The sequence below is a fragment of the Plutella xylostella genome, chromosome 29, assembly GCF_932276165.1.
Source record: "Plutella xylostella chromosome 29, ilPluXylo3.1, whole genome shotgun sequence".
Lineage (NCBI taxonomy): Eukaryota > Metazoa > Arthropoda > Insecta > Lepidoptera > Plutellidae > Plutella > Plutella xylostella.
The window spans coordinates 5,903,264-5,927,098 of record NC_064009.1 but is presented as its reverse complement, the minus strand read 5'-3'; the positions used below and the strand labels follow the sequence as shown (position 1 = coordinate 5,927,098).

Here is a 23,835-nt window from a genome sequence, read left to right as displayed (position 1 = left end):
CAGTGACATGAGTTGAAATGACAGTTAGATGACATTGAAAGTTTTTTTGGCCTTTCTGCTCTCAGAATAATAACGGCGTAGTTCGATTAATGTACAGTGAAACTATAAAGTCCTGAAATTAATGTTTGAGGAACTAAAATTTTCAGGAGCCTGGCACCATTAGAAAAGAAACATAAAAGTCATAACAATTGTTTATGTCAATAGGCGGTTGGCTGTTTTTTGAATTTTCTTATTAATTATAAGGATAATCTAGATAAAAGCAACAATTTACGCTTTGTTGCAATTAGGAAGATGAAGAAAAATATTCGTAGTCAAGCTAGTGAAGTTATTTATCAAGTTTTAATACAATGTTTAGCGGAACATCAAGCTGGACACATTTTGTCGAATTTGGAGGATGTTTACGCTCGTACAGCGTCTATGACGGGTATGTAGCATTGTACAAATTGTAATAACTCATTTTATATTAGTACCAACGCTTCATTTATCGATAAACCTAGGTTTAGAGCCCAAGTCGAACATTGTTTACATACCACTGATTGTAGGTTTCATCTGGTTTCAGTTGAGTCAAATCTTAACATTTTGATACTTGAAGATATATTTTTTGTTAACTTACATTGTTAAATTCGCATTGTGTGAATTTGGGGGGCATTGTGTAACTCAAAAAGATTATTTTATTTTATTTTATAGTTATATCGGACCAGCGTGCCAAAGAGGGCAAAATATGGAATATTTCTAACTCCTGGAAGAAACAGAACTGGCCGTCCAAAAAGAGAAATTGATGTCTTTACTATGTGTGCCCTTCGTCAACAGATCCAGTTTTTTATACAGTTGTAATAACGTTATCTAAATAAATATTTATTGGTTTCACTATTAGCCCTCATATTAACACCTTCTAGCTTGTAAGTAAGAGCTTTTTTGTGGATGGTAAGTTGTTTTTAAAATACATAAATAGGTAGGAAGTTAACAGGCAAAATTTCAAGTATCAAAGTCAGTTATGTTTCGCTATATAGGGTTGCTACATGAAAGATAGCAGTGCCCTCATTTAATTTCAGGACTTTATAGTTTCACTGTACGGTGGCCTGCGCCTAAAAGTATACAGGCGGAGTTTTTAAAATAGCGATCTCAAGCTCACATGCTGCTTAAGCACATCCACATTTATAAACACCACTGCTACACACATCACACACAACACGTCCCCGGATTTATAACAGATGTAGCTGGTCCCTTCATCATCAGGGATCGCTATTTTAAAAACTCAGCCTGTATACTTTTAGGCGCAGGCCACCGTACCTACAATGTGGTTGAGATTGTCCATTTATTTTAAGGACAGCATGAGACCGTTATTATTCTGAGACACTGGGAGGACGGAACATAATCTTGTAACTAACCGTTATTAGTACTTCCCTAGAAACCGGAAATAGCTAAGTTACAAGCAAACTTAACCTCTTTCCGGTTCCGGTTCTTTTTGTGAATGAGCGGGAATCAGGGAAACGGGAAATTCGGAAAATATTATATAAACCACCCATGTGAAAAATGGCGGGAGTACAAAATTTTCGGTTAAACAATTTAAATATAAATATAAAAAATGCCCTCATCGTTGGAATTATTATAGCTAAAAACAGTCCACGCATATTTGAATCTAAAAAGAAAAGTGGAGAATCTAGAGGCGTAACCTCATTCACCATACGGGATTCCGAAATAGATACAATCAATGTTGATGTTTGGGGTTCCGATTATTTCGTTACAACATTTTATGAGAGATTTTTGGTTGGCGACGTTGGTATGAACATTTAACATGATATTTTGTGCATAATGGATAGGTACTTATTAAAAATTAATATGATTACCAATCCTTAACATAACTCAATATATTTTACTATTTCAGTTGAAATATCATCTCCAAAGATTTGTATTAAAAGTGGTGCTAACGAGAATTACAGACCTCATGTGAGTTCTCATCATTGTTATACCTATAATCGTAATCATTGAGCTATTAAGCAACGTACCTATAGTTAGAAAATTACTCCCTCAATTATGTTCTCTACTCTTCAGGTTACTTCTCCGTTTTATTTATCGCTGAATGAAGGCTTCTCTGATGTTTGCATACACAGCGGCAACGAGTTTAGTCACTTCTTGCCGTTGCTGCATATACCCACGAAACCATCTTCAGGCTATCACGGTTTAGCGGAGATCTTAAAACTTCCAGGTATTAAGCCATATATGTTACTATCTTTGTCAAGCTTGATAGGTACAGTAGGTATGAATAGTATGATGCAAAAAAACTGACCACTTTCAGAGTGATACTGCTATCTGAGAGTGGTCAGGTTTCTCTGCCCCATCTCGCATCACACCGTAATATTATTTATGTAGCTACGTCATGTTAATATGCCATTATTGTACATTTATATGAAATGGACGTATGAAAAGTTAACCAAGTAATGTTTTCAGAGTCAACGTCTAAGGTCTACGTGGATCTGTTGGTTGTTGTTAAATCTGTAAAGCCCGTGAAGACTATAAAGACTCGTACAGGTAAGTGATACCTAGATTTATATTTTCTATAATATTTATTACATCCATAGTAATTATGTTTTGGACATTATGCCGATTAACCGTAAATAATAAGTTATGGTAGGTAGATAAGTACAAAACCATGGTTCATATCCCCTTTTTATTGAAATATTTTAGGAGTTGATATGACGGTTCGAAGCGTTGAAATAATGGACAACACGACACCGGCTACGCTTCTGTTGGATTTGTTTGATCTAGATTCCATACAAAGGTAAATAAATATACCTTCTTACTTTCCAATTTAGTTAGGTACTTTTACCAAACCCTAGACCTAAGGCCGTGTCCGCACCGCGAATATTTTTCCGCGCGGAATTAATTCGCAATGGGAGATTTTCAACCATAGACAAACAACCATAGATTATAGATGACTTCATATTCAACAGCACTGCATATTTTTTTTAGCCGGCATCTAAAAAAAAATATGCAGTGCTCTTGAGTATGAACCAAGTATGAACAGCGAACTTCGATCGCGGAATATAATTCGCGCGGAAAAATATTCGCGGTGCGGACACGGCCTAATTATTTAAAACTGTAGTAATAAGTAGGTACTGGTACTACGTACACCTACTTACTTCCATGGTAAGTACTAACTAGCTGAAAGGCTACTAAATAGTTACCTACGTTTACCATTTTAAATTCTAGCTTAGTTCATTTGGGTTCATGGAAATTATTGTAGATTGATGTGTATGTAAAAGCGAATCAAATCTCTATCTAAAATCCCCCTTCAACAGGGCAGAAGAGTGGCGTCCGCTAGAGAGCGTGCTATTCGTATCCGACGCACTGGTCTCGTGGCGGCGCGGCGCGCGCGTGCAGGCGGCCGCGCGCTCCGTGCTCACGCACCAGCCGCACGCCGCCGACGCCGAGGCGCTGCTGCTCTACGTCAGGAACCAGGCGCATACCAGTTAGTTGCATCAACTGTAGAAAATAGCTTAAAGCACAGTCGGTCGCTAAGAACAGCGAAAAACGGCCATTGCCCTTTTTGTATTTATCTGTCACACGGGCTTAATTATGAATAGTGCCCTCACGATCGCACAGTATCCTTTATTTACCACGCATCTGTCGATCTAACGTCATATGGCTCTAGCTATATTTGACTAAGTATAGGCATCATGCCAGTATTCGTATAGAAGAGCGTGGTATTCGTATCGGACGCGCTAGTGTGCTGGCGGCGTGCAGGCGGCCGCGCGCTCCGTGCTCACGCACCAGCCGCACGCCGCCGACGCCGAGGCGCTGCTGCTCTACGTCAGGAACCAGGCGCATACCAGTTAGTTGTGTATTGCATGAACTGTTTAAATATAGGAAATAGCCTTAGCAAACTGCTATTCAGTTCAGTCATGTACGATCGGGTACATAACTGAACCGAGAGGTAATGATAGATGCACAGCAACATCATTAGAATTAAGTAGTTAAGTATGTTAAAATACACTGATGAGCAATGAAAAGTATACCCTGATTACACCTACCGAGGAGTAGAGTGGCCGAGACAGTATTCTATGCCGAGCACACAGTCAATTGCTAGCTGTTGATTGCCCGAGAATCGGCAGAGGATACTGTCATACCCCTACTACTCGATAGGTGTAACAAGGGTATAACATCCTCATTGTGTGTAGGAGGCGGCGAGGCGGCGGCGTGGGCGGCGTGGAGCGGCGAGCGCGCGAGTGCGGCGTCCGTGGCGCAAGTGAAGGACCGCCTCGGCGCCGGCGCTCCCTTCTGTGCCTCGCTGCATGCCCTGCTCACCCATCTCGACTTGGAGGAACTGTTGGAAGCTGCGTAAGTATGCAGGTATTTGTATCTATCTAGTACACTACAGTCCGTGCCACTAGTGAAGTGCTGCGGTAAACGGAACATCCGCATCCGCCTCTACGTCCGTTGCGTGAGTTGCGTCCCGCAAGTGCAGACCTTCTGTGCCTCGCTGCATACGCTACTATGTAGGTACCGTTGTGTTGTGTTGTGGGGATGTTAGTGTTAGAATTAATATAGTTAGGAGGGAAATACCTACAAATCCAAACAAATTGGTACACAACAGAGTAGGGGAATGGGGAACCCGAGGTAAGACGGGGTCGCTAAGGGGAAATGAAAAAAAGAACAGGTATTTATAACCACAACGTTAACAATTATTTATGGCTCATTAGGAACTTAATGAGGAACACTTTGGCACAGCTTTTGCCAAAAAAGTAATCATTAGAATGGACCTATTTTAAGAAATGTAAAAAATGGGAAATAAACCATCTTGCCCCAGATGGTAAGTATACTATGTGGGTCACAAAACAGACAAACAACACTTCTTCTGTGTTTTTATCGTCAACACCAGCACCTGTAGTGTGAGCCCAACGCCTGCCAGTTTGACATCCGACCCAGTTTCTCTTAGATTTAAAGTAGGACTGTTGATATCCTCACAGTAGAGGTAGACACAGTCATCTTCGTTGTTATTCTGCTTCGTAGGCAGTATCTGCTTTGTCTTTTTAGCCATCTTCCCTGTAGCCCTTTTAGAGCCCTTCTACAATGTCAAATATCGGGTTGGAGAAAAAACCGTACCCTATCTTGCCCCTCCAAAAATACCCCGTCTCGCCCCACGTTATATTTTTTATAAAAATAATTAATAAAAAAATACTTTCGATGTTAAAGTGAATTTGCACATATTTAAACAAGGCGTACCAAACCTTTAATAAAAACACACAATTACCAAAAATGCCACTGTTTTACTTACTGTGTTGTGACGTTGTTTCTACCGGTCAAAAATAACATGGACACTACGTAAAAACCATGTAAAAACAAACAATTGAGCTTACACAAAAAACGCATGCGCTCACACCTGCTGTCACTGGCGCACTAAAGGTCAATCATTTAAGCCTTTCTATTGGCTCATTACTCAGATTCCTGAGATGTATAGTTTTGCATATATGTGGGGGGCCCCGTCTTACCCCGCGACCCCATCTTACCCCGGGTTCCCCTACTCATAAAACATAGCCCTACGATAACCTGCTTACATTATTTTCAATTTCTTTGTCTATAGAAATGAGCAAAACGAAGAGATAAGAGTACGCTTCTCAGACCATACCGGAGAACTCAATGCAAAAATACCACTCAATATACTAGAAGACACTTTAGGACATTCTGTAAGTATCTACTAATATAAGTTGACCTCAATCTGGGAATAAAAGGTTTACTTAGGTACCTACTATACATATATTACATCTATCATCTACCTACCTTCGAATGACGCATATATGGTGATATTGGTGTTAATGTGCCTAATTATGTGCCAGGCGCACCGCACCCTGCGCAGTCAGCGACCAGCGACTGACGCTAATCTGATGGAAATCCTATTACTTATCACGGTGACAATCCCTAGTCTAGCTCTTATGTTTATCACAGTCACAAAAATAAGATAAAGAAGTTTTTTAATCCATGTTTCTTATCCTTAGACAGAAAAGCTGAAGGCGTTATCAGCGGACGAGCGGTCTGCCCTGCGGTGGAAGGTGCTTCTAGAACAATGCAGCGTGAGGCTGGCGGCGTCTCCGCCCCGACTCATCGTGTTGGCTCTACGTCGCGCGTCCCCGGCCGACCCTATACCTTTGTATTGATTTGCATTTGTCATTGTTAATTTCCATGTATGTTCATTAGATTGACTTTAATAAAGTTTATAAGGTGTTGTTCTCGTTTATAGGCTATTTGATTATTATTACTCCTCATAACATCATTGTTTTGAACTTATGGCGTCTATCCTTTCATATCAATGTCTACTCTAACTTTGATCCAGTGTTTCAATATACCTGCTTAAATACCTAATATGTATGGTTATATCCTAGTTACTACATCTAATATAGATGTATAAGCGCTCGCTGTAATATAAATCTGTTAGTCCGGTAACTATGGATTTCTTAGTACCTATCGATTTAACATTCACTTAGAAGGAGTTCGCTAAGTTATTGTTGTTGAAAGTTAAGAAACGAGAGCACATAAATTGAAAATGGAAAAACCAGAAAAGACCGAAATCACATACGAATACACAAAGCGTAGACGGGAGTTTGGGAAGCAGTTGTTGTTTGAAGATACGACCCCTGAGCTGGTGGTCAGTATACCGTGCAACCCGGCTTTGTATAAAAATTACGTCATGAGAAACCCTATACACGCTGAAGTGCAAAATGCTCCTGTTATGGCTGAACATTGGGTTAATTCTGTTCGGTAAGTACCTACTTGACCATGGTTTATTCATTATTAGGTACAGCTTAACAAGTGGTAAACTAAACCCCTATATTACTTATTTGATGTGTTATGAAAATTACTTCAGAGCCGAATACACAAGCAGTGGCATGAATCACATAGAAGGGGGGTGGCCAAAAGACATCAACATGAATGACCCAGAGGCAACTCAACGATATCGACGCAAAATTGAAAAAGACGACGCTTACATTCACGCAGTTATGCATTTGGGACATGTAAGTAGATTTAATTTGGAGGGTGCAAAGTTGCAAACGCAAAGATAATAGATACCAGCAGGTGGCGCCACTTTCGACATGGGCCTTACATGTGAAAATAAAATATTTATATCATGTATCATAAGATTCATGGGCCAAAACCAAAAAGGCTTTCAGTTGTTATGCTGTCCAGTCATGTATTTCCTGTAAATATTATTTATATTTACTAATCTTAGTACCTAGCTGAAACAGTTTAAACAATTCACAGAGCATGGAGCACAATATCCTGCAAAACAACGCGGTGGACATGTACCAAACCTACTACTCGGAGCTCCCATCCATCCCCCCGGTGGAACACAGTAGTTGTCACACAGTCAACGTGTACCGAGAGCCGGGCACTCGCCGCCCCGTGCGCTCGCTGTCTTGGCAGAGCGACGGCGGCGCCAGGCTGGCTTCAGCTCATGCCGATATTGATATCAGGAATTGTAGGAATACACAGCTGTCGTATATTTGGGATATTGGTAAGATTGTAAAGCATTTAATACAATACTATCGGTTCTCCATGAAAAAGTTACAATTAAATTAAATCTAATAAATAAAGACAAGTTATTCAGAATTTCAACACAATTATGTTACTTGTAAAGTAGTTACGGAATATGGAAATACATTGATGGCCTTTTGTAATTGCAGAAAATGCAAACGCACCCGAGCTGATAATTAAGCCGCCCCAGCCACTCCTAGACCTGCAATACAACCCTCGAGATCAACACACACTGGTTGGAGGCTTGCTCAATGGGCAAGTAAGTATCCGACTATTGCTAATTGTTTTGCAAGTTCAACGTGTATGGCTAAAGCCTAATTAAAGGTAGCTTCAAAACGTATGCAATGGTCCTGTTTATATTCTGTTTTTATGCACGTTCTAATTTTGTTTTAGGTAGGCTTTTGGGATATGCGTCGAGGAGGTGAACCTACAACAATATGTCCTCCGCACGTAGCTCATCGCGATTTAGTGAGAAATGTACTCTTTATCAACTCCAAAACTGGAGCGGAATTCTTCTCTGCCTCACCAGATGGCGTTGTTAAATGGTACCTATGTTTTTTATTGTTGGTTTTCATGTTACATATGTGTAATAATAATTTTAAGGATATAATTTATAAACATAAAATTTTAATGATTGCAGGTGGGACACTCGCAATATGAATGAACCAACAGATACAATGATAATAGACATGGTTAAAAATGTAACTGACACCCAAAGCATTGATAATGCAATAGGAATATCAGCTCTTGAATACGAGCCTACTATACCAACAAGGTAAAAGTATATGAATCTATGAGGTACTAGCATGTAAAGATACAGAATATTTTACACAAACAGATTGGGTGTTTCAGATTTATGGTTGGCACAGAAACGGGTCTAGTCATTGGAGGAAACCGCAAAGGCAAAACACCCATTGAAAAACTACCATGTAAAGTAAGTTTTTTGCTACCAAAAACAAACATTCCCAACCAAAAAATTGCAATATCTAATGTCAAAACTATTTTCAGTACGAAGCACATTTAGGCCCAGTGTATGCGCTACAAAGAAATCCGACATTTCTAAAGAACTTCCTAACAGTTGGGGACTGGACGGCGAGAGTGTGGAGTGAAGACTGCAAGGAGTCTTCAATACTGTGGACGTACTCGCATCGTACTAAACTCACTGACGGTGCCTGGAATCCTATCAGGTAAACAGATGACCTTAGAGATGATTCGACCTATACATAATTATGGGCTTTATGTTTTCCATCTGTTGACGTACATCGGATAGTCATTCTTTACTGCATTTGCAAGAAGGACCTATTAAGGTACTTATTTACATAATTATTGTATTTTCAGGTTTTCCTTGATGCTAGTAACACAATGGGATGGATGTTTGTCTTGCTGGGATCTGTTGAGGCGTAGAAGCGCGCCAATAGTGACGGCCCAGCTCTGTGACGAACCCTTACTCAAGCTTCGGCCACACGAAAGTGTAAGAATGATTTTTCTATGCATATTATCTAAAAAATTACAGCCGATATATATTTAAGAGTATATTTTTTTCAGGGTTTACTGGTGGCATGCGGTAGTAGCAAGGGAACAATTTACTTGGCTGAATTATCCCATAATCTGGGAACAGCTGATAAAAACGACAAACAGCTACTGACTCATGTAAGTACCTACTTAAATTTTAAAGAAACCTTCATTAAAGCTTCTCCTAGTTTAACTTCAACGATGTCATACTACTTTGTATAGAAAATTATAAACGTAAACATTATAACATTACATAAAAATAAAAGTGGCTGATGGTGATGAAAAAAACTTAAGTGTCTCCCAAATACACATCAACTTCATAAAACATTCCTATACAGATCTTAGACCGCGAGAACAAGCGCGAGCGCATCCTGGAGGCGCGCATGCGTGAGCTGCGCCTGCGCATGCGGCAGGACCGCGACGGTGGCGCCGCCGCGGCCGAGAGCGACCCCACGGCCGGCGACAAGGACCTGGTGGAGGCCACTGCGGAGTACGAGCAGACTGTCAGCGAGCTGCAGGCGCAGCAACCTAAGTGAATGGTACACTAGACAAACCATGAGCTTTAGTAGCGTCCAATAGAGATTGAAATACCTATAGTTACTGGTGTCTGGACGGGTCAAACAAATTATATTTGTTATTGTGGGTCTCCTAGTCTCTGGTCAATCTGACATTGGCAAAGGTCTTTATAATATAGTTGACAAAGATATTATATTACATTATAAGCAATAAAATTACATTAATAGCCTAAAGTCAATAAAAGATGCAAAATTACTATGAAGATATTTATTGTAAAATTACTTCCATCCATATTCTACTGATTAGAAAATACGTTTTGTTCACTTCAACACTACAAAACTACGATCGTAGACCAAAAATTAAAGCTACACATTCGTCTTAAACACGAGCGATACTTTTTTCCGCGGAGCCGTCGACATGTCTCCGTCTACCTGTGATTGCTATGCCGATGGTGTCGGCGTGAAGGCGACGAATGCCCAGCGGTTCTCGATGTTCGCGCCGACGCCGCTCGTGGTGCGTTGGAACACGTCCGCATGCTTCTGAAGCACGTGGTGCACTGTCGCTTGTGAGACGTGCGGGAATAGGGCTCGGACGTAGGATACTACGTAGTCCAAGCTCGCTCCTTGTGGGTGCACCTGGGATTAAATTGTTTAGTTAGTACGGATACTTAGATGTTGTTGAAGTGCGTGAGTTTTAGTAAAAGGGGAGCATTGGGACTTTAGGACACATGATAGAATTTTTAAAAAAACCTATAGCTTTTTATACATTAGATTGATACGATATTATTTATTGTTGATTCATTAGCTTGTTTAGATAAGCTAAAAGTTCCACCAAGGAATATGTAACATGACGTTATGAATTTGTGGTTGATTGAATTCATGGTTTCATAGCACAAAACAATAATAACTCAAAGAGAACAACTAAACAATAATATTTCAGTTTAAAATACAGAGAATACATATAAAACAAAATACATAATCTCCAAGTACCTGCAAGAACGCCGACATGACCCCGATCAGCTTGGCCTCCCCGCAGCCGGCTTCCACCTCGTCCTTGATGTGCACCTTGGCGTCCAGGTCCTCGGGCAGCGGCGGCGGCGGCGGCGGCTTCACCACCGGCGATGGCAGCGGCGGCTGGAATTGACATGGTCATAGTTTAACCACATTTTTAATTTTGCTCTGATTTCCCGGTATGTGATAGGTTAATGGTATACAAAACAAATACACATCCCACCGCATGACATGGCGACCTCCAAGAATAGAGATTAATTGCCACAATCTTCACGGTTAGCAGGCGGGTTGGAGCCAATCCGGAACCCTGTGCACGGCACTCAGATATTAACCATTGCACCATCCAGTATCCAGCTTAACATAGCCCAACGCCAATCTACTGTTGCTGAACACGGCTTCTCTTCATAAGCGTGATTTAGTATTATTATACAAAAAATGTGTCAACACTCACGTTCTTCTGTTCCAAAGTGCTCTGAAGCGCCTGCCGCGCGATGAACTGTGCCTTGAACTTCTCCATCTCTTTCTTGGATTCGGACTTTATGACGTCTACTTCATTCTTGTACGCTTCCAACTGGAACTGGAGACTTTCGTTTTCGCGCTGTAAATGGCAGTATAAAATTTAACATTAGGTACATTTTGACAATAATAAACATAAAAATTATGTTTTGGTCCCTGTCGTTATTTATTTATCTGAGCAGCAATAGGTATAACCTACTATCTAAATTGAACATATCTGAGTCGACTGATTTATCTCTTTTCTTCGATCTAAGATTCATAAATTAAAACCTTTACCTTGAGCTGTTGGTTTACTTCGTCATTCATAGACTCCATATTGTATCCGTTGCCCATGTCCATATTATTTTCATTGTTGTGTTCATTCTCGAACTTCTCCAAAAATTCATCTTTCAGGTTTGAAAAGTCCTGAAAAATTATATATATTTTTATAAAGAGCCTCGATTCAAGAGGGAAGATTTTATAACTATTAAATAATTTAAATGTTAAGACATTTACGTTTTTTACGTTACCACCAAGTTAACAGCCTTATGACTTGACCATCTCACCTGTCTCAGAGTAGTTGTTTATTAAACTCTCCCGAAAATATTTCAGTTGCAAGTTATTTTCTGTAGTAAGAGCTTCATTGTAATTGCGACTCATATGGGGACATAATCCGATGAGTATGACACTCGCTTCGTTGTTTCGTAGTATCCGCACCCCAAATTCATGTCCCTGACTTACGAGTTTTACGATCTAGACTGTGCACAGTATTTTTTTACAGATCATAAGAAAGTTTAAAGTTCTGTTCTTCTGCCGATGTTGATGGACTTGTCCGATAATATGTCTCCTAAGTGTCGTCTACTTTAGGAACAGTACAATGTGTCGCTTTAAACAGAGCTGTATAGATTATATGTACTATGACCATAGAACGTACCTGAGTCATTTTCTGCCATGTTTCAATGTTTTTCCTCTGAGGCTTAGTGAAGTGATCCCATACGCGCTGATGAGTGGCGGCGTTAAACACTTTCCCCACCTGTTCGACTGAGTTGCACAAATACATGTTAAAGAGCAAAACTGTGGCCAAACAACCACACATACCATAGCACACTCGGAGACTCGGGCTTATCTGAGCACAGGTTATCATGATATAGTAATTACTGTAAATGGCGGAGTATAGCCTGAGCTTGTAGCTTTTCTGCTAGAGTAGTTTGTACTGGCTCGAAGATGTCTCTCGATCGCGCATGGCCTGACTTACTAACGTGTCACCGACACATGACTTGCCCCATTTATTATGTCTGGACAATACATTGCTTATCTTTACTTAGAGGTAATGTATTTTTCATTCTTAATTAGTTTTAAATAACAGGAGTACAAAGATAATAAAAGTCAAATCAAAGATAAAAATGATTGTCGAAACATAAAACTTACACATCCCTTTTAGTTTATCGAGGATTAAATGTACCAGCCTTATTCGGTATGCAAAGTAAAGTTGATATTATTATACTGATTTTAAAACTATTCCATTTCAAAGAAAGTTTACTGAATTCATTAACGTGGCGTTGGGCCCAATGACTTACTTAGCATACCAAATCATTTTATTTTCTTTAAAAGTTCTGCTGCATTGCGATCGACAATTCACAGTGATTAGATACAGGCCGCGGCCGCGGTGTACATTGCATGCGTGTAATCAGTAAACACAACGTGAAATGTCCATCACAAGATGCAATAGCCAAGTAAATGCAGGCTATAACAGAGTTAGAGGAGTTACCTCGTGGCATGTTATTTTTATTTTACAGAGCAACCTAATACAAACCAACAGGGCTTTAGATAGAAGTAATACAAAGTGGCTCCAGAGTTTACTCACCATTACTAGACAAGTGGATTCATAATATCAGAATCATTGACATAATCAGAAGTGGCTAGTAATACATAACTATAATACAATGTATGGACTGTAAAGACCGACTGACTGACTGACTGACTGACTGACTGACTGACTGACCGAGTGACTGCCTGACTGACTGATTCAAAGGCAAAAATGTTTTATTCTACTTACGTTGCTCGATTATATTCTCAATTTTTTGTTTAGTTCTTTCCTTGAACTCTTGCAGTTCCTCTTCTGACTGCATTTTCTCACTGTAAAGCCTTCGAATGTGAGAGTTGGTGGCTTGAATCATGGAGTAAAACTGATTTGAGTTTTTCTTTGAACATTCTCCTCTTTCTAACCAGGCAAGCAGAGTCTGAAAATTAACAATCTTATGTTAGTATAGCTTATCTTTATCACTGGCTTACATAAGAATAGAAAATTGTACAAAAAAATAACTGTCATGGTGGAGATTTAGAATTAATAATAATAATAATAATAAATATTTATTTGATAAACAGTTTAGTTTGTTACACAAAATTCTTAACTAGTTGATTAATACTAAAGTAATATGTAAGAATGTGTTATAAACATAGCATCTGATGCTGAACTAGGTTTATGGCCTGTATTTCAGCATTCAGCGCCTCTATCCTCAGTAATCTTAAATAATATTAGACATCTGTTAACGCAAAGTAGAGAAACGTAACGAACATAAACATGATTTGATTAAGCTTAATTACCTAGTTAAATAATTAATTCCTATAAATATATTAATAAAATAAGTATGTGGTGAGTCCTCTCGATGTGTAAATATGTAAGTGTGTGAGTGTGTGTGAGAGGGTGTGTAATAGTTAAAGATGTGGATTCCTGTATTTACCTAGTTTATTATTAATTATAAAACGATTGTTAAGTCGTGTTTATTGTTGAATAACCAATAAGTCTTCAGTCTCGTCATAAGTTAGACTCTGTATCCAAGGAGTTATAGTTTTTTTAACAGCTATAATATTCATTGGGTAGGTATTAAGAATTTTATTAATTTTATTGTATATATGTGTACCTAGAAAATTGAAAAATCTGTGAATGAACATAGTCTTGGGTTTGAAAGAGCTTCTGCATACCGTAAACCACCTACGCCTCGAGAGGATTTTAGGATTGTATTGCAACATTGAGTGTTGTTTCAGTATAATACTACACAAAAACAGCTGCCGTACAGTAAAAACCTGACAATATTCATAGAGAAGCTTGGTTGGATAGATAATCGGTTTAAAACTGCAGATCTTAAGTATAGCTCTTTGCGATACTTCCAGCTGTTTGAGTGTAGTTTTAGGTGCACCTCCCCAAGAAGAAATGCAGTATGAAATCAGTGACTGACAGAGGGCATAATAAATCTGCTTCAGCGTATGACGAGGAACCACATGTCTCAAGTTTTTAAAGACATATATAAGTTTTCTCACTTTTTTGCTTAAATTAAAAATATGTTGCTTGAAGCTTAGGTTACTATCAATGATAACGCCCAAATATTTGATGAATGATACGCGTTCTAAAGGTTTGCATTGGCAATTATAATCGGAAGATGGGTCGCTCTGACAGTCATGTGCAATTAATTTAAGGTCTTGTGAACAATTTCGTATTGAAAAAGCTAAATACTTAGTTTTTTCGCTGTTTAGGGTGAGGATGTTATCTTTTAGCCAATTCCTAACTGTATTTAGACCATTTTGTGCAAGTAGGTATGTCTCATTCCATGATTTAGCGGTGAAGATAAGAGCAGTATCATCTGCGTAAGAAATGATTTTGCCATGAAATGAGTCAAGGCATAGGAGATCATTAATGTATATGAGAAAAAGGGTAGGCCCCAAGATACTACCTTGCGGGACACCATACGTCACGGAAAGATTGGTACTAGTGTGAGATCCTACCTTAACACATTGTGATCTACCTGTTAAGTAATCAGAAAATAGGGCTAGCTGCGTACCTCTGACACCTATTTTCTGCAATTTATAGATAAGGATAGGGACAGACACCGTATCAAAGGCCTTGGCCAAATCTAAAAATATTGCAATGCATTTTTTACCCTCGTCTAATTTCTGTGCTATAAAATTTGTGAGAGTACTTACAGCATCATCCGTAGATTTGCCTTTCCTAAAACCAAACTGATTATCTGATATAATGTTTTTGTCCTCTAGGTATTTAATTAGTCTCGAATTTATAATTTTTTCCAATAATTTTGATATAGATGGTAAGATCGATATTGGCCTGTAGTTTAAAATATGGTTTCTGTCACCTCCCTTATGTATTGGGGAAATTTGGGACCTTTTTAAGGCATATGGGAATATTCCATTTGCTAAGCACATATTAAATATGTATGTAAGGTGTGGCACAAGTTGATGTCTAAAATCCTTTAATAATTTATTAGTAATACCATCATGTCCTACTGAGCATTTATTTTTAAGCGTTAGTATTAAACTATTACTATATAACTTCCTCTTCATCTGTGTCAATTAGTACAAATGAGTCGTTAGGAGATAATATAGTAGATTATTTTATATTATTGATATGGGGTTGTGAAGATGTGATTTTGTTTGCCAATGTTTCACCCACAGAAGAAAAATATTTATTAATGTAATCAACAGATTTCTGGGGATTATCTTTAAGTGTCAGTAACTCCTTAGGAAAATTTATAACTTTAGATGTATTTGTAATATTCTTAATGGTATCCCACAGCTGTTTACTATCGTTACCTGCCTTTTGAATAAGTTCTCTTTCGTAACTACGTTTAACTTTTTTTAGAATTTTACAGCAGAAATTTCTATAACGGATATACGTTGATTTTATAATTAAGTCATCTGGACTGGCTTTAGATTTTTTATGTAGCTTGTCTCTGTTTCGCATACAGCGTAACAGCCCAGGCGTGATCCACGGTTTAATTATCTTTTTACGACATGATAAGGGAACTATTGCGGTGTTATTTTCCAGAGCCGTTTTTAATGAATTAATGAAACAATCCATAGCTGCATTGCATTCCGTGAGATTATAAAGATGGTCGAAATTGATTTTGTTAATGGAGTCGCTCAGTCCTTCTTGGTCAATAACAAGGCGGTTTGAGGATGCATAGTGTCGGGATTGTGGCTTTTTCAAACATAGAATGACGGTTTTGTGATCCGTAATAGTAGATTGTGGGACTATAGTGATGGATGGAAAAGTAGATTTCAGAAGCGCATGATCTATACATGTCCCACTATCATCGCGAGTAACTAAATAGTGGGTAGGTGACAGCCCATGATACGCCGTAAGTGTCAGATATTGTTCAACGGAGGAATTTGGACTTTCTGAGATTAGGTCAAGGTTAAGGTCACCGACCAGGGATATATTTTTGAAATTTGATATTTTTTCCAATGTTTGGTTGAGCGAGAGCAAAAACGGGCTTACATTTTTATATGAAGGTGAACGATAAACCGCTAATATTGCTGTGTCATTGCGTTCAATTTTTATTAGTAGGCTGTTACAGTTTTGAAGTAGCGGTTCTTCAACGGTAAAGGATAGTTCATCCTTAATATAGATAATAACTCCATCATTTTGCAGTGGATTGTTTGTGCTTGCGAAGGAACAATATCCATTAATAGTAGGTATAGAAGTGACACATGACAACCAACACTCTGTTAGGATAAGTATATCACATTCAATTCCTAGTCTGTTTAAAAATATATCAAAATCTGCAAAGTTTTTGTTTATACTCCTAATGTTTTGAGTTAAAACCGATAGCGTTACTTGTGATGGATATATTTTTTTACATTGTTCGACATCGCATTCACATGATTCCGTTATAGAGCAGTCATCAATATCATTGGAAACTTTATATATATTTATAACTGTTTACAATGCGGTATAAGTGATCCTGTTGATTGATTTTTGTAGTAGGTATATATAAATACGGCAATAGCTAAGATGTAGTTACGCTTTATGGAGCTGAGGTGTACTTTATTGTAAGAATCCACTCTGAGTATTTGTTTGTATGTGTAAAGTGTCAATTGTTTTGTGAAAAAGAAGTAATTATGAGTTACATATTTTAAATCATGCATAAGAATGAAAAGAGTACAATGTATCAGTAGATCAATGACATAATAAGTATAGCACTCTAGGACCGCTCTAAAAAACTATTCTTCCGTAGGTTTTCAATATCTGTTTCCGAGGCAATTTTCATATGTGGAGACTTTTCATCTTTCCTTAGGTATATAATACCATGTGATTATTATGATTAATATCATGTAATTATTACTGAGTTGCATCACAAGTTTTATTGAGTGATGATGTATGTTGTATGACATGACTGTCTTGACGATTAAGAACCAAAATATTAACTTACAGGGAGAATAACTGCAAAATGTTCTTCACTTTTAATTTTCTCAGACATCTGTGTTATAGCCGCATTGCTGAATGGCCTGATTGGTGGCGAAGGGGATCTGTACATGGCCGGTGCCTGCCGGCCGGTCATGGCAGCCGCATACTCCTGCTGCGCGGTGAGCTGCTCCATCTGCGCCTGCTGGGCTCGCAGCACTTGTCTCTGCTTCCTCTCATATTCATTTTGATCATCCCGACTCTGTAATGGTAAAGAAAATAAATTGCATTACAAAATTCTTGGATATGTATTTAATAACAGCAATATTGTACGATTGAAACTCACTATGGCATAATCAACATGAAGCCACCCAGTATTTGAATGGTTGTCTTCATCTTCTTTGTCTTTACTATCTTTATCTACTAATTTGATGCGATACCCAGACAACTGCATAGCAAGGTCGACACAATTCTCCCTATCAAATCTGATGTGACAGAAGTTTTTCTTGGATAGCCTCAGCTGGTGGATACGACCATATCTCTCAAATATGTCCCTGACTATACTTTCTTTGATTTTGTCAGGGAGACCCCCAACAAAGATGGTGCGGCATCCCAGTGGCTTCATTCTCCTTGGAGGTTCAGCTGTTCCTGGGTCCGCCGGGGTCAGAATGCAGTGTTTAAGTACAATTTCTTCCTTAACAGGAGAGATGGCCATGTCTCCTCCCATGTTGGAGTACATGCCCATGTTGCCCATGCCCATCATGGAGGGATCCATCATCATGCCTCCCATGATGTTCATGTCCATAGACCCACTGTTTGGGGGCAATGGTGGAGCAGGCATCGGCGCTATGTCCATTGTCTGTTGTGGCATCATTTCCATTCCAGTGGTGGGCATATTTTGTCCAGGTAAAGGTGGTTGAATCTGCCCAGGCAGTGGGGGCTGAATCTGGCCAGGCAGTGGTGGCTGCACAGTGCCTTGCATGCCAGTTGGCATTGATCCCTGCACGGCTCCCTGCATCATCCCTTGCATTCCAGGCATTGCTCCCTGCATAGCCCCAGACATCATGTCCATATTCCCTGCTTGCATCATTCCACCACCCATCATATTTTGCATCATCATATTGGGAAACATTCCTGACATCATCATATTTCCTGAAATGAATATTGCCTATATTTAACACAGATCTCAACCAGATAAAAGTGAAGAATGAAGCAATACTTGCAGGTATAGCTAGTGTTACTAGGTTAGCTAATAAAACTTACCTTGTTGATACATATTGTTCATCATCATAGCATTCATATTATTGGCCATGTTGTTGGACATATCGGCCACACCGTTGTTATCCATTTGTGAATAATTGTTCTGCTTATTATTAGAAGACCCCCTTCTTCGACCCACCTGGTCTACAGCTATGGGGGACCGGGACCTGTCCCGTCTTCCACCTATAAAAGTATCAAATTCAAAGTATATCAAATATCATGCAGGCATAATTATACGCTTCCTATCCCTTGCTTTTTGTTCTACTCGAATTTATCAAAGGATTATTTCATCAATCCTTTGATATTAAGAGTACCTACCTATCAATGCTGAAGGTGGCTGAAGCCCAAAGCAGGCTGCTTTGTTCGAACTTATTTTGTAGTTTCAGTATTCTATAACGTAAATGAAGATGACAATACTTACCACCGTGATTCTTCTGCATACTTAAATCAAAATTAATTGGATTTAATTAGGTATTTAGTGCAGAAAAGGTAATTTTATGGATTTGTAAAACAACAAGCGGCGATGCAGCGCAAGTGTTTTTTCTCTTCTAGTTTCTAGTCTATGGCACCACAGACTAAATAGCATGTTCATACTTCATGCAAAGAGATGGCACGCTCAGAATAATAACAGTCCCGTTTTTTTTTTTTTTTTGAAGACAAAATAATCATTTATTCAAGGTTATAATATAAATCAACACATCGTCCCGTTTTAAAATTGATTGTTTGTGGGGCGAAGCCAACCATAGAAGTAATGGATGGACGCTGGTCCGGATTTGGAATTATTATTTATTTTATACAGGGATTTGGAATGGTTTGAAATCTACAACGTTGATCGATGAAGTTCTTCTGCGACCGCGAAGCTTATCGTAGAGTTATCGGTATGATCATGATCAGGCATGTGGCATTATATGTCAAATATGATAATAGATACTTGTCAAAATGACAAGACTTGACCACAGAGTGGACTTGACTTTATTGTTTTCATCTGAAATATTCTGAAATTTCGAGATATTTCCCTATTTCTAACAAAACCACCGAAAAATGAAGCCTTTTTGGAATAAAATATGGTTCTACACATTAAGTGCAATGCTTATACTAACTTACTGTGACCATGTGTCTTCTGAAAATATCGAATATGTGCAAAAAAGTGAAAATGATATGGATAGTCCTTTCAACATAATATCAAGGTCGAAAAGAAACAGTGATCAAAGTTCCAGCAGTCCCAGGCCAACTACTCAATCGACTACCATAAGTGATGCAAAACGCTCTTCACCTTCACCATCGGAGAGTACTAATGTGGTTTATGATGTGGGACCTTCAAATAACTCCGTATTATCAGTAACACCGATAAATGTAACAACCACAGCAGCGCCCAACATTTCGTTAGTGGGCCCCTCCGATGCAGCACCCCTACCTGAGAAGAGTTCAGCAGAAGATGAGCACAACAGTTCCATGGCTATATTTTTTGTACTGTGTATTCTGGCCCTTGGAATACTTCTGATTCATTTGATGTTACAAACAGGATTTTCATACCTGCCAGAAAGTGTCGTAATCGTATTTCTGGGTGCTCTAATTGGAATGATTATAAATCTGATGTCTATAAAGAATATTGCAAATTGGAGGAAAGAAGAAGCCTTCTCACCAACAGCATTCTTCTTGGTGCTGCTGCCTCCTATTATTTTTGAATCTGGATACAACCTTCATAAGGGAAACTTTTTCCAAAATATAGGGTCAATTCTACTGTTTGCAATTGTGGGAACAGCAATTTCTGCATTTGTTATAGGAGCTGGGATTTACCTACTGGGCCTAGCACAAGTTGTTTATAAATTAAGTTTCGTTGAATCTTTTGCCTTTGGCTCTCTGATATCTGCTGTAGACCCGGTTGCCACTGTGGCTATCTTCCATGCCCTGGACGTTGATCCAGTGCTGAACATGTTGGTGTTTGGGGAAAGTATCTTGAATGATGCCATTGCTATTGTCCTCACAACCGCAGTCTTGGACTCCAATGACCCTTTCATGTCCACTGGAGAAGCAATTCTTTCTGCTATAAACCGTTTCTGGCTGATGTTCTTTGCTTCGGCTGGTATTGGAGTCCTCTTTGCACTGGTCAGTGCCCTTCTCTTGAAACATGTAGATTTACGTAAGAACCCATCTCTAGAGTTTGGTATGATGTTAGTGTTTACATATGCCCCCTATGTGCTGGCTGAAGGCATCCACTTGTCAGGTGAGTTAAAAGAACATGTTTAAGGTCTTATTCTGGTTTATTTTCATAGAACCCTTATGGCAGTGCTTTTCATTTCCCATACCATCAAGCTCTACCACATGAATGCCATAATTGTAGCTCACACCCACCTTTCCAATCATTAACCTTCAAATTCAAAGCCCATGTTGATCATTCAAGAAACCAACTGTAACATTTTACTGATCATCAATCCTGAAACATAGAGAATATGAAAACCAACTGTGTAACATTTCAGGCATAATGGCAATCCTGTTTTGTGGCATTGTCATGTCCCACTACACTCACTTCAACCTGTCGACGGTGACTCAGGTGACCATGCAGCAGACCATGAGGACTCTGGCCTTCATTGCAGAAACCTGCGTGTTTGCTTACCTGGGACTGGCCATTTTCAGGTATTGAAAGATATAATGTATATTTTTACTGCATGTGTTATTCACTTAATTAATCATTTAATAAGCACCTTATAGTGCTAAAACATCCTTAGTGCTACTGTCTCCTATTACTTTTGAATCTGAATTTTCATAAGGTAAACTTTTTCTAAAATACATTGATGTATGATTCGTAGACGGTAGGTTAGGCTGGCTGGTCTTCTTGAGGAAAACCACTGTTTCACAGTGATATACAGCTTATTGATCACAGAAAGTGACAATAGACAATAATAATAAAAACCAACTTGTGTTGCTCTGATATCTGGATCAAATCTTGATCACTGAATAACTTGTATAATAAATTGTCACAGTTTCCACCACCGCGTGGAGCCAGCGCTAGTGGTGTGGAGCATCGTGCTGTGCCTGGTGGGCCGCGCCGCCAACATCTTCCCGCTCGCGCTGCTCTGCAACAAGTACCGCGAGCACAAGATCACCAAGAAAATGATGTTCATCATGTGGTTCAGCGGTGAGTATGGCTGAATGCGAATATTTATACATGCATGTATATGCGATAAGTATAATTATATATTTATATGCCCTAATGCTGCCTCATCACATAGACCTGCGCATTCGCCAACGCGTTGCGCTTGCCCTTGCCTTGTGAGTAATTCACACCACACATAGGAAGGTCGTTAGTTTGGTTTGGGTCAATGTGCGGATGGAATCAATGCAGTTGCGGCAAGCTTGCAACAAATGTCCTTAGATGTAGCGGGCCTGCCAACGTTCAAATACCCACCCCAAATGCGTAAAAACCCGTTCTACACATTGGCTTGGCCAGCGTCTTGGCGAATGCGCTAGCCTATATGAAGAGACTGCATAAAAAGACCATTAGATGCCTCTCACTCACTAAGAATAATGTCATGTAAAAATACGCTTCAGTTTAAATAATTCTCTTGTTTCGCAGGCCTCCGCGGCGCGATATCGTACGCGCTATCCCTCCACCTGGGCTTCTCGGACGAGACTCGCCACGTCATCATCACCACCACGCTCATCATCGTGCTCTTCACCACGCTGTTCTTCGGCGGGTCCACCATGCCGCTGCTCAAGTTCTTACGGGTATTGTGAATGTTTATTTCAATGTTTGCTCTACTCCTTCACGCAAAAGCTACTGAATAATTTTTGATGAAATTTGCTATGTTGGAAGCTGTCACTCTGGAATTCCTACGGGAATTTTTTACGACATGCCTAGCAGTAATGGTGATATGACATTGTTAGGTACAATAGGAACCATACAAATGCTCGATGGAATTTTGTGGTGACGACGCGCCACCAATCCTCGCTACAAACGCAGATCGTGTGTGTTTTATCTTCACCAGTTCCATAGCAGAACCTGTGATTCATTTGTTTTTATAAAATTGCAGGCCAATAAGAAAGTGAAACGCTCGCGGTCTCAACGGAAACAGAAGGAAGTGAGCTTGTCGAAAACAAAGGAGTGGGGACAGACGATCGACTCCGAACATCTGTCCGAGATCACTGAGGAGGAGCTAGAGGTAAGAGCTTACTTAAATTGAACTTTAGTGAGAGGGCAGAGTGGGAACAAATTAGGTACAAACACGATAAAAAAGCCTTAATTTTCGTCGAAATTGTTATCTTCCTTGGCCATGAATCGAACTCGATGTAACTAAACCTGCGCCATCTGTTGTAGTGATTATAGTATAATTAATGAAAAATTCATCTTTTTTTCTTATAGGAAATCAATTCATTTATAATAATAATTTTCAGGTCAGCTACTCTCACGCAACAAGAATAAAAGGCTTCGTCAGGCTGGATATGAAGTATTTGACGCCCTTCTTCACCAGAAGATTTACACATCAGGTAAGTGGAAAACCTACATAATTAGTTGTGTCTAAATTATATGTTCATTTAACTTGACCAAAAGGGCGACACAATAGCAGCTTATGATAGTGGATGTTTTCATCCATGTCATATTATATTTATACATGTATTTTTCTTAGGTACGTAATAAAATGGAAAATTTCACAGGAAAATAAAATTAGATATCTTACGGTTTGGACTCCACCAAGTTCTAAAGTATCTTAGTAATAAGACACAACACGTGTATATCCCAATTTATATCATGTGTTGTGCACGCAGTGCACGACCACCGCAGGTGCTTTAATTACGCAATGGTGTCAGGCAAAAACTGGCATCTTATCAGACCTCTCGCTAGCTAGCACTTGAAGGCATCCTAAATGTATTTTAAATTTTCAACGTATTACAGGAGCTGAAAGACTGCAAGAGTCAAATGACAGACCTCACGAACCAGTGGTACCAGGCGATCAGGATCAGCAACGATAGGGAGACCGACGATGAAGACAGCCTGCCGCCCGGCTCGCTCTCCAACTCACAGGTCAACCTACAGCGAGGGGTCTAATGATTGTTCTGACTAGCGGAAAGAATAGCGAAAATGCAATAGAAAAGATTCATTTTGAAAACAGGGCAGATAAACCTGACCCCTCTTAGAAACATTCTTACTATGAGAGGGGGGTCAGGTTTCTCTGCACATAACCGTACCTAATTATAGAAATCGAAAGATGAATTAATGAGAGCTCGTTCGTTAAATGCAACGAGTTGGAGTTGAGGTCAGCGCTGAGCGCAGCACTCCGAAGACTAGAAGTGCAGACCACGACTGTGTCTCGTTGCACTAAA

General features: G+C 39.3%; 4 protein-coding genes across 4 annotated transcripts; 3 read left to right on the top strand and 1 right to left on the bottom strand.

The window, feature by feature from the left end:
• The first annotated feature begins 1,487 nt into the window (after positions 1 to 1,487).
• Positions 1,488 to 6,200, top strand: LOC105395914 (meiosis-specific with OB domain-containing protein). The gene is made up of 9 exons (XM_038118849.2): positions 1,488 to 1,780; positions 1,886 to 1,947; positions 2,053 to 2,206; positions 2,449 to 2,529; positions 2,686 to 2,779; positions 3,300 to 3,469; positions 4,179 to 4,338; positions 5,582 to 5,684; positions 5,994 to 6,200. Exons 1-9 carry the CDS (start codon positions 1,534 to 1,536, stop codon positions 6,150 to 6,152), a joined length of 1,230 nt encoding a protein of 409 aa, XP_037974777.2. The 5' UTR covers positions 1,488 to 1,533; the 3' UTR covers positions 6,153 to 6,200.
• A 248-nt stretch (positions 6,201 to 6,448) lies between these two features.
• On the top strand, positions 6,449 to 9,606 carry LOC105384758 (dynein intermediate chain 3, ciliary). Its single transcript, XM_038117855.2, has 11 exons — positions 6,449 to 6,753; positions 6,860 to 7,007; positions 7,255 to 7,507; positions 7,677 to 7,786; positions 7,921 to 8,072; positions 8,168 to 8,302; positions 8,380 to 8,461; positions 8,536 to 8,714; positions 8,866 to 8,998; positions 9,073 to 9,177; positions 9,378 to 9,606. Exons 1-11 carry the CDS (start codon positions 6,539 to 6,541, stop codon positions 9,573 to 9,575), a joined length of 1,710 nt encoding a protein of 569 aa, XP_037973783.2. The 5' UTR covers positions 6,449 to 6,538; the 3' UTR covers positions 9,576 to 9,606.
• A 200-nt stretch (positions 9,607 to 9,806) lies between these two features.
• On the bottom strand, positions 9,807 to 19,070 carry LOC105395909 (ecto-NOX disulfide-thiol exchanger 2). Its single transcript, XM_048631525.1, has 10 exons — positions 18,938 to 19,070; positions 18,520 to 18,699; positions 17,603 to 18,408; positions 17,285 to 17,518; positions 13,117 to 13,300; positions 11,995 to 12,101; positions 11,358 to 11,486; positions 11,017 to 11,163; positions 10,545 to 10,688; positions 9,807 to 10,190 (listed from the first exon to the last, which is right to left on the bottom strand). Exons 1-10 carry the CDS (start codon positions 18,954 to 18,956, stop codon positions 9,996 to 9,998), a joined length of 2,145 nt encoding a protein of 714 aa, XP_048487482.1. The 5' UTR covers positions 18,957 to 19,070; the 3' UTR covers positions 9,807 to 9,995.
• Positions 19,071 to 19,485: 415 nt separating this feature from the next.
• On the top strand, positions 19,486 to 23,717 carry LOC105384734 (sodium/hydrogen exchanger 8). Its single transcript, XM_011555011.3, has 7 exons — positions 19,486 to 20,740; positions 20,994 to 21,150; positions 21,498 to 21,652; positions 22,091 to 22,242; positions 22,548 to 22,676; positions 22,909 to 23,001; positions 23,408 to 23,717. The coding sequence occupies exons 1-7, from the start codon at positions 19,558 to 19,560 to the stop codon at positions 23,558 to 23,560; spliced, it is 2,022 nt and encodes a 673-aa protein (XP_011553313.1). The 5' UTR covers positions 19,486 to 19,557; the 3' UTR covers positions 23,561 to 23,717.
• The last annotated feature ends 118 nt before the right edge of the window (positions 23,718 to 23,835 follow it).

What these genes read in the sequence shown, in the direction of transcription:
- LOC105384758 (XM_038117855.2), top strand. Translation starts at nt 6,539, where the DNA reads ATGGAAAAACCAGAAAAGACCGAAATCACATACGAATACACAAAGCGT. An exon ending in GTCGTATATTTGGGATATTG is followed by an intron (nt 7,508 to 7,676) that starts GTAAGATTGTAA and finishes TTGTAATTGCAG; the next exon opens with AAAATGCAAACGCACCCGAG. An exon ending in AGCTTCGGCCACACGAAAGT is followed by an intron (nt 8,999 to 9,072) that starts GTAAGAATGATT and finishes TATTTTTTTCAG; the next exon opens with GGTTTACTGGTGGCATGCGG.
- LOC105384734 (XM_011555011.3), top strand. Translation starts at nt 19,558, where the DNA reads ATGAAGCCTTTTTGGAATAAAATATGGTTCTACACATTAAGTGCAATG. An exon ending in TCACTGAGGAGGAGCTAGAG is followed by an intron (nt 22,677 to 22,908) that starts GTAAGAGCTTAC and finishes AATAATTTTCAG; the next exon opens with GTCAGCTACTCTCACGCAAC. An exon ending in CCAGAAGATTTACACATCAG is followed by an intron (nt 23,002 to 23,407) that starts GTAAGTGGAAAA and finishes AACGTATTACAG; the next exon opens with GAGCTGAAAGACTGCAAGAG.
- LOC105395909 (XM_048631525.1), bottom strand. An exon ending in TTCATGTTGATTATGCCATA is followed by an intron (nt 17,519 to 17,602) that starts GTGAGTTTCAAT and finishes TTACCATTACAG; the next exon opens with AGTCGGGATGATCAAAATGA. An exon ending in TCATGTCGGCGTTCTTGCAG is followed by an intron (nt 10,191 to 10,544) that starts GTACTTGGAGAT and finishes ATTTAATCCCAG; the next exon opens with GTGCACCCACAAGGAGCGAG.
- LOC105395914 (XM_038118849.2), top strand. Translation starts at nt 1,534, where the DNA reads ATGGCGGGAGTACAAAATTTTCGGTTAAACAATTTAAATATAAATATA. An exon ending in ACGAGAATTACAGACCTCAT is followed by an intron (nt 1,948 to 2,052) that starts GTGAGTTCTCAT and finishes TCTACTCTTCAG; the next exon opens with GTTACTTCTCCGTTTTATTT. An exon ending in GATCTAGATTCCATACAAAG is followed by an intron (nt 2,780 to 3,299) that starts GTAAATAAATAT and finishes CCCCTTCAACAG; the next exon opens with GGCAGAAGAGTGGCGTCCGC.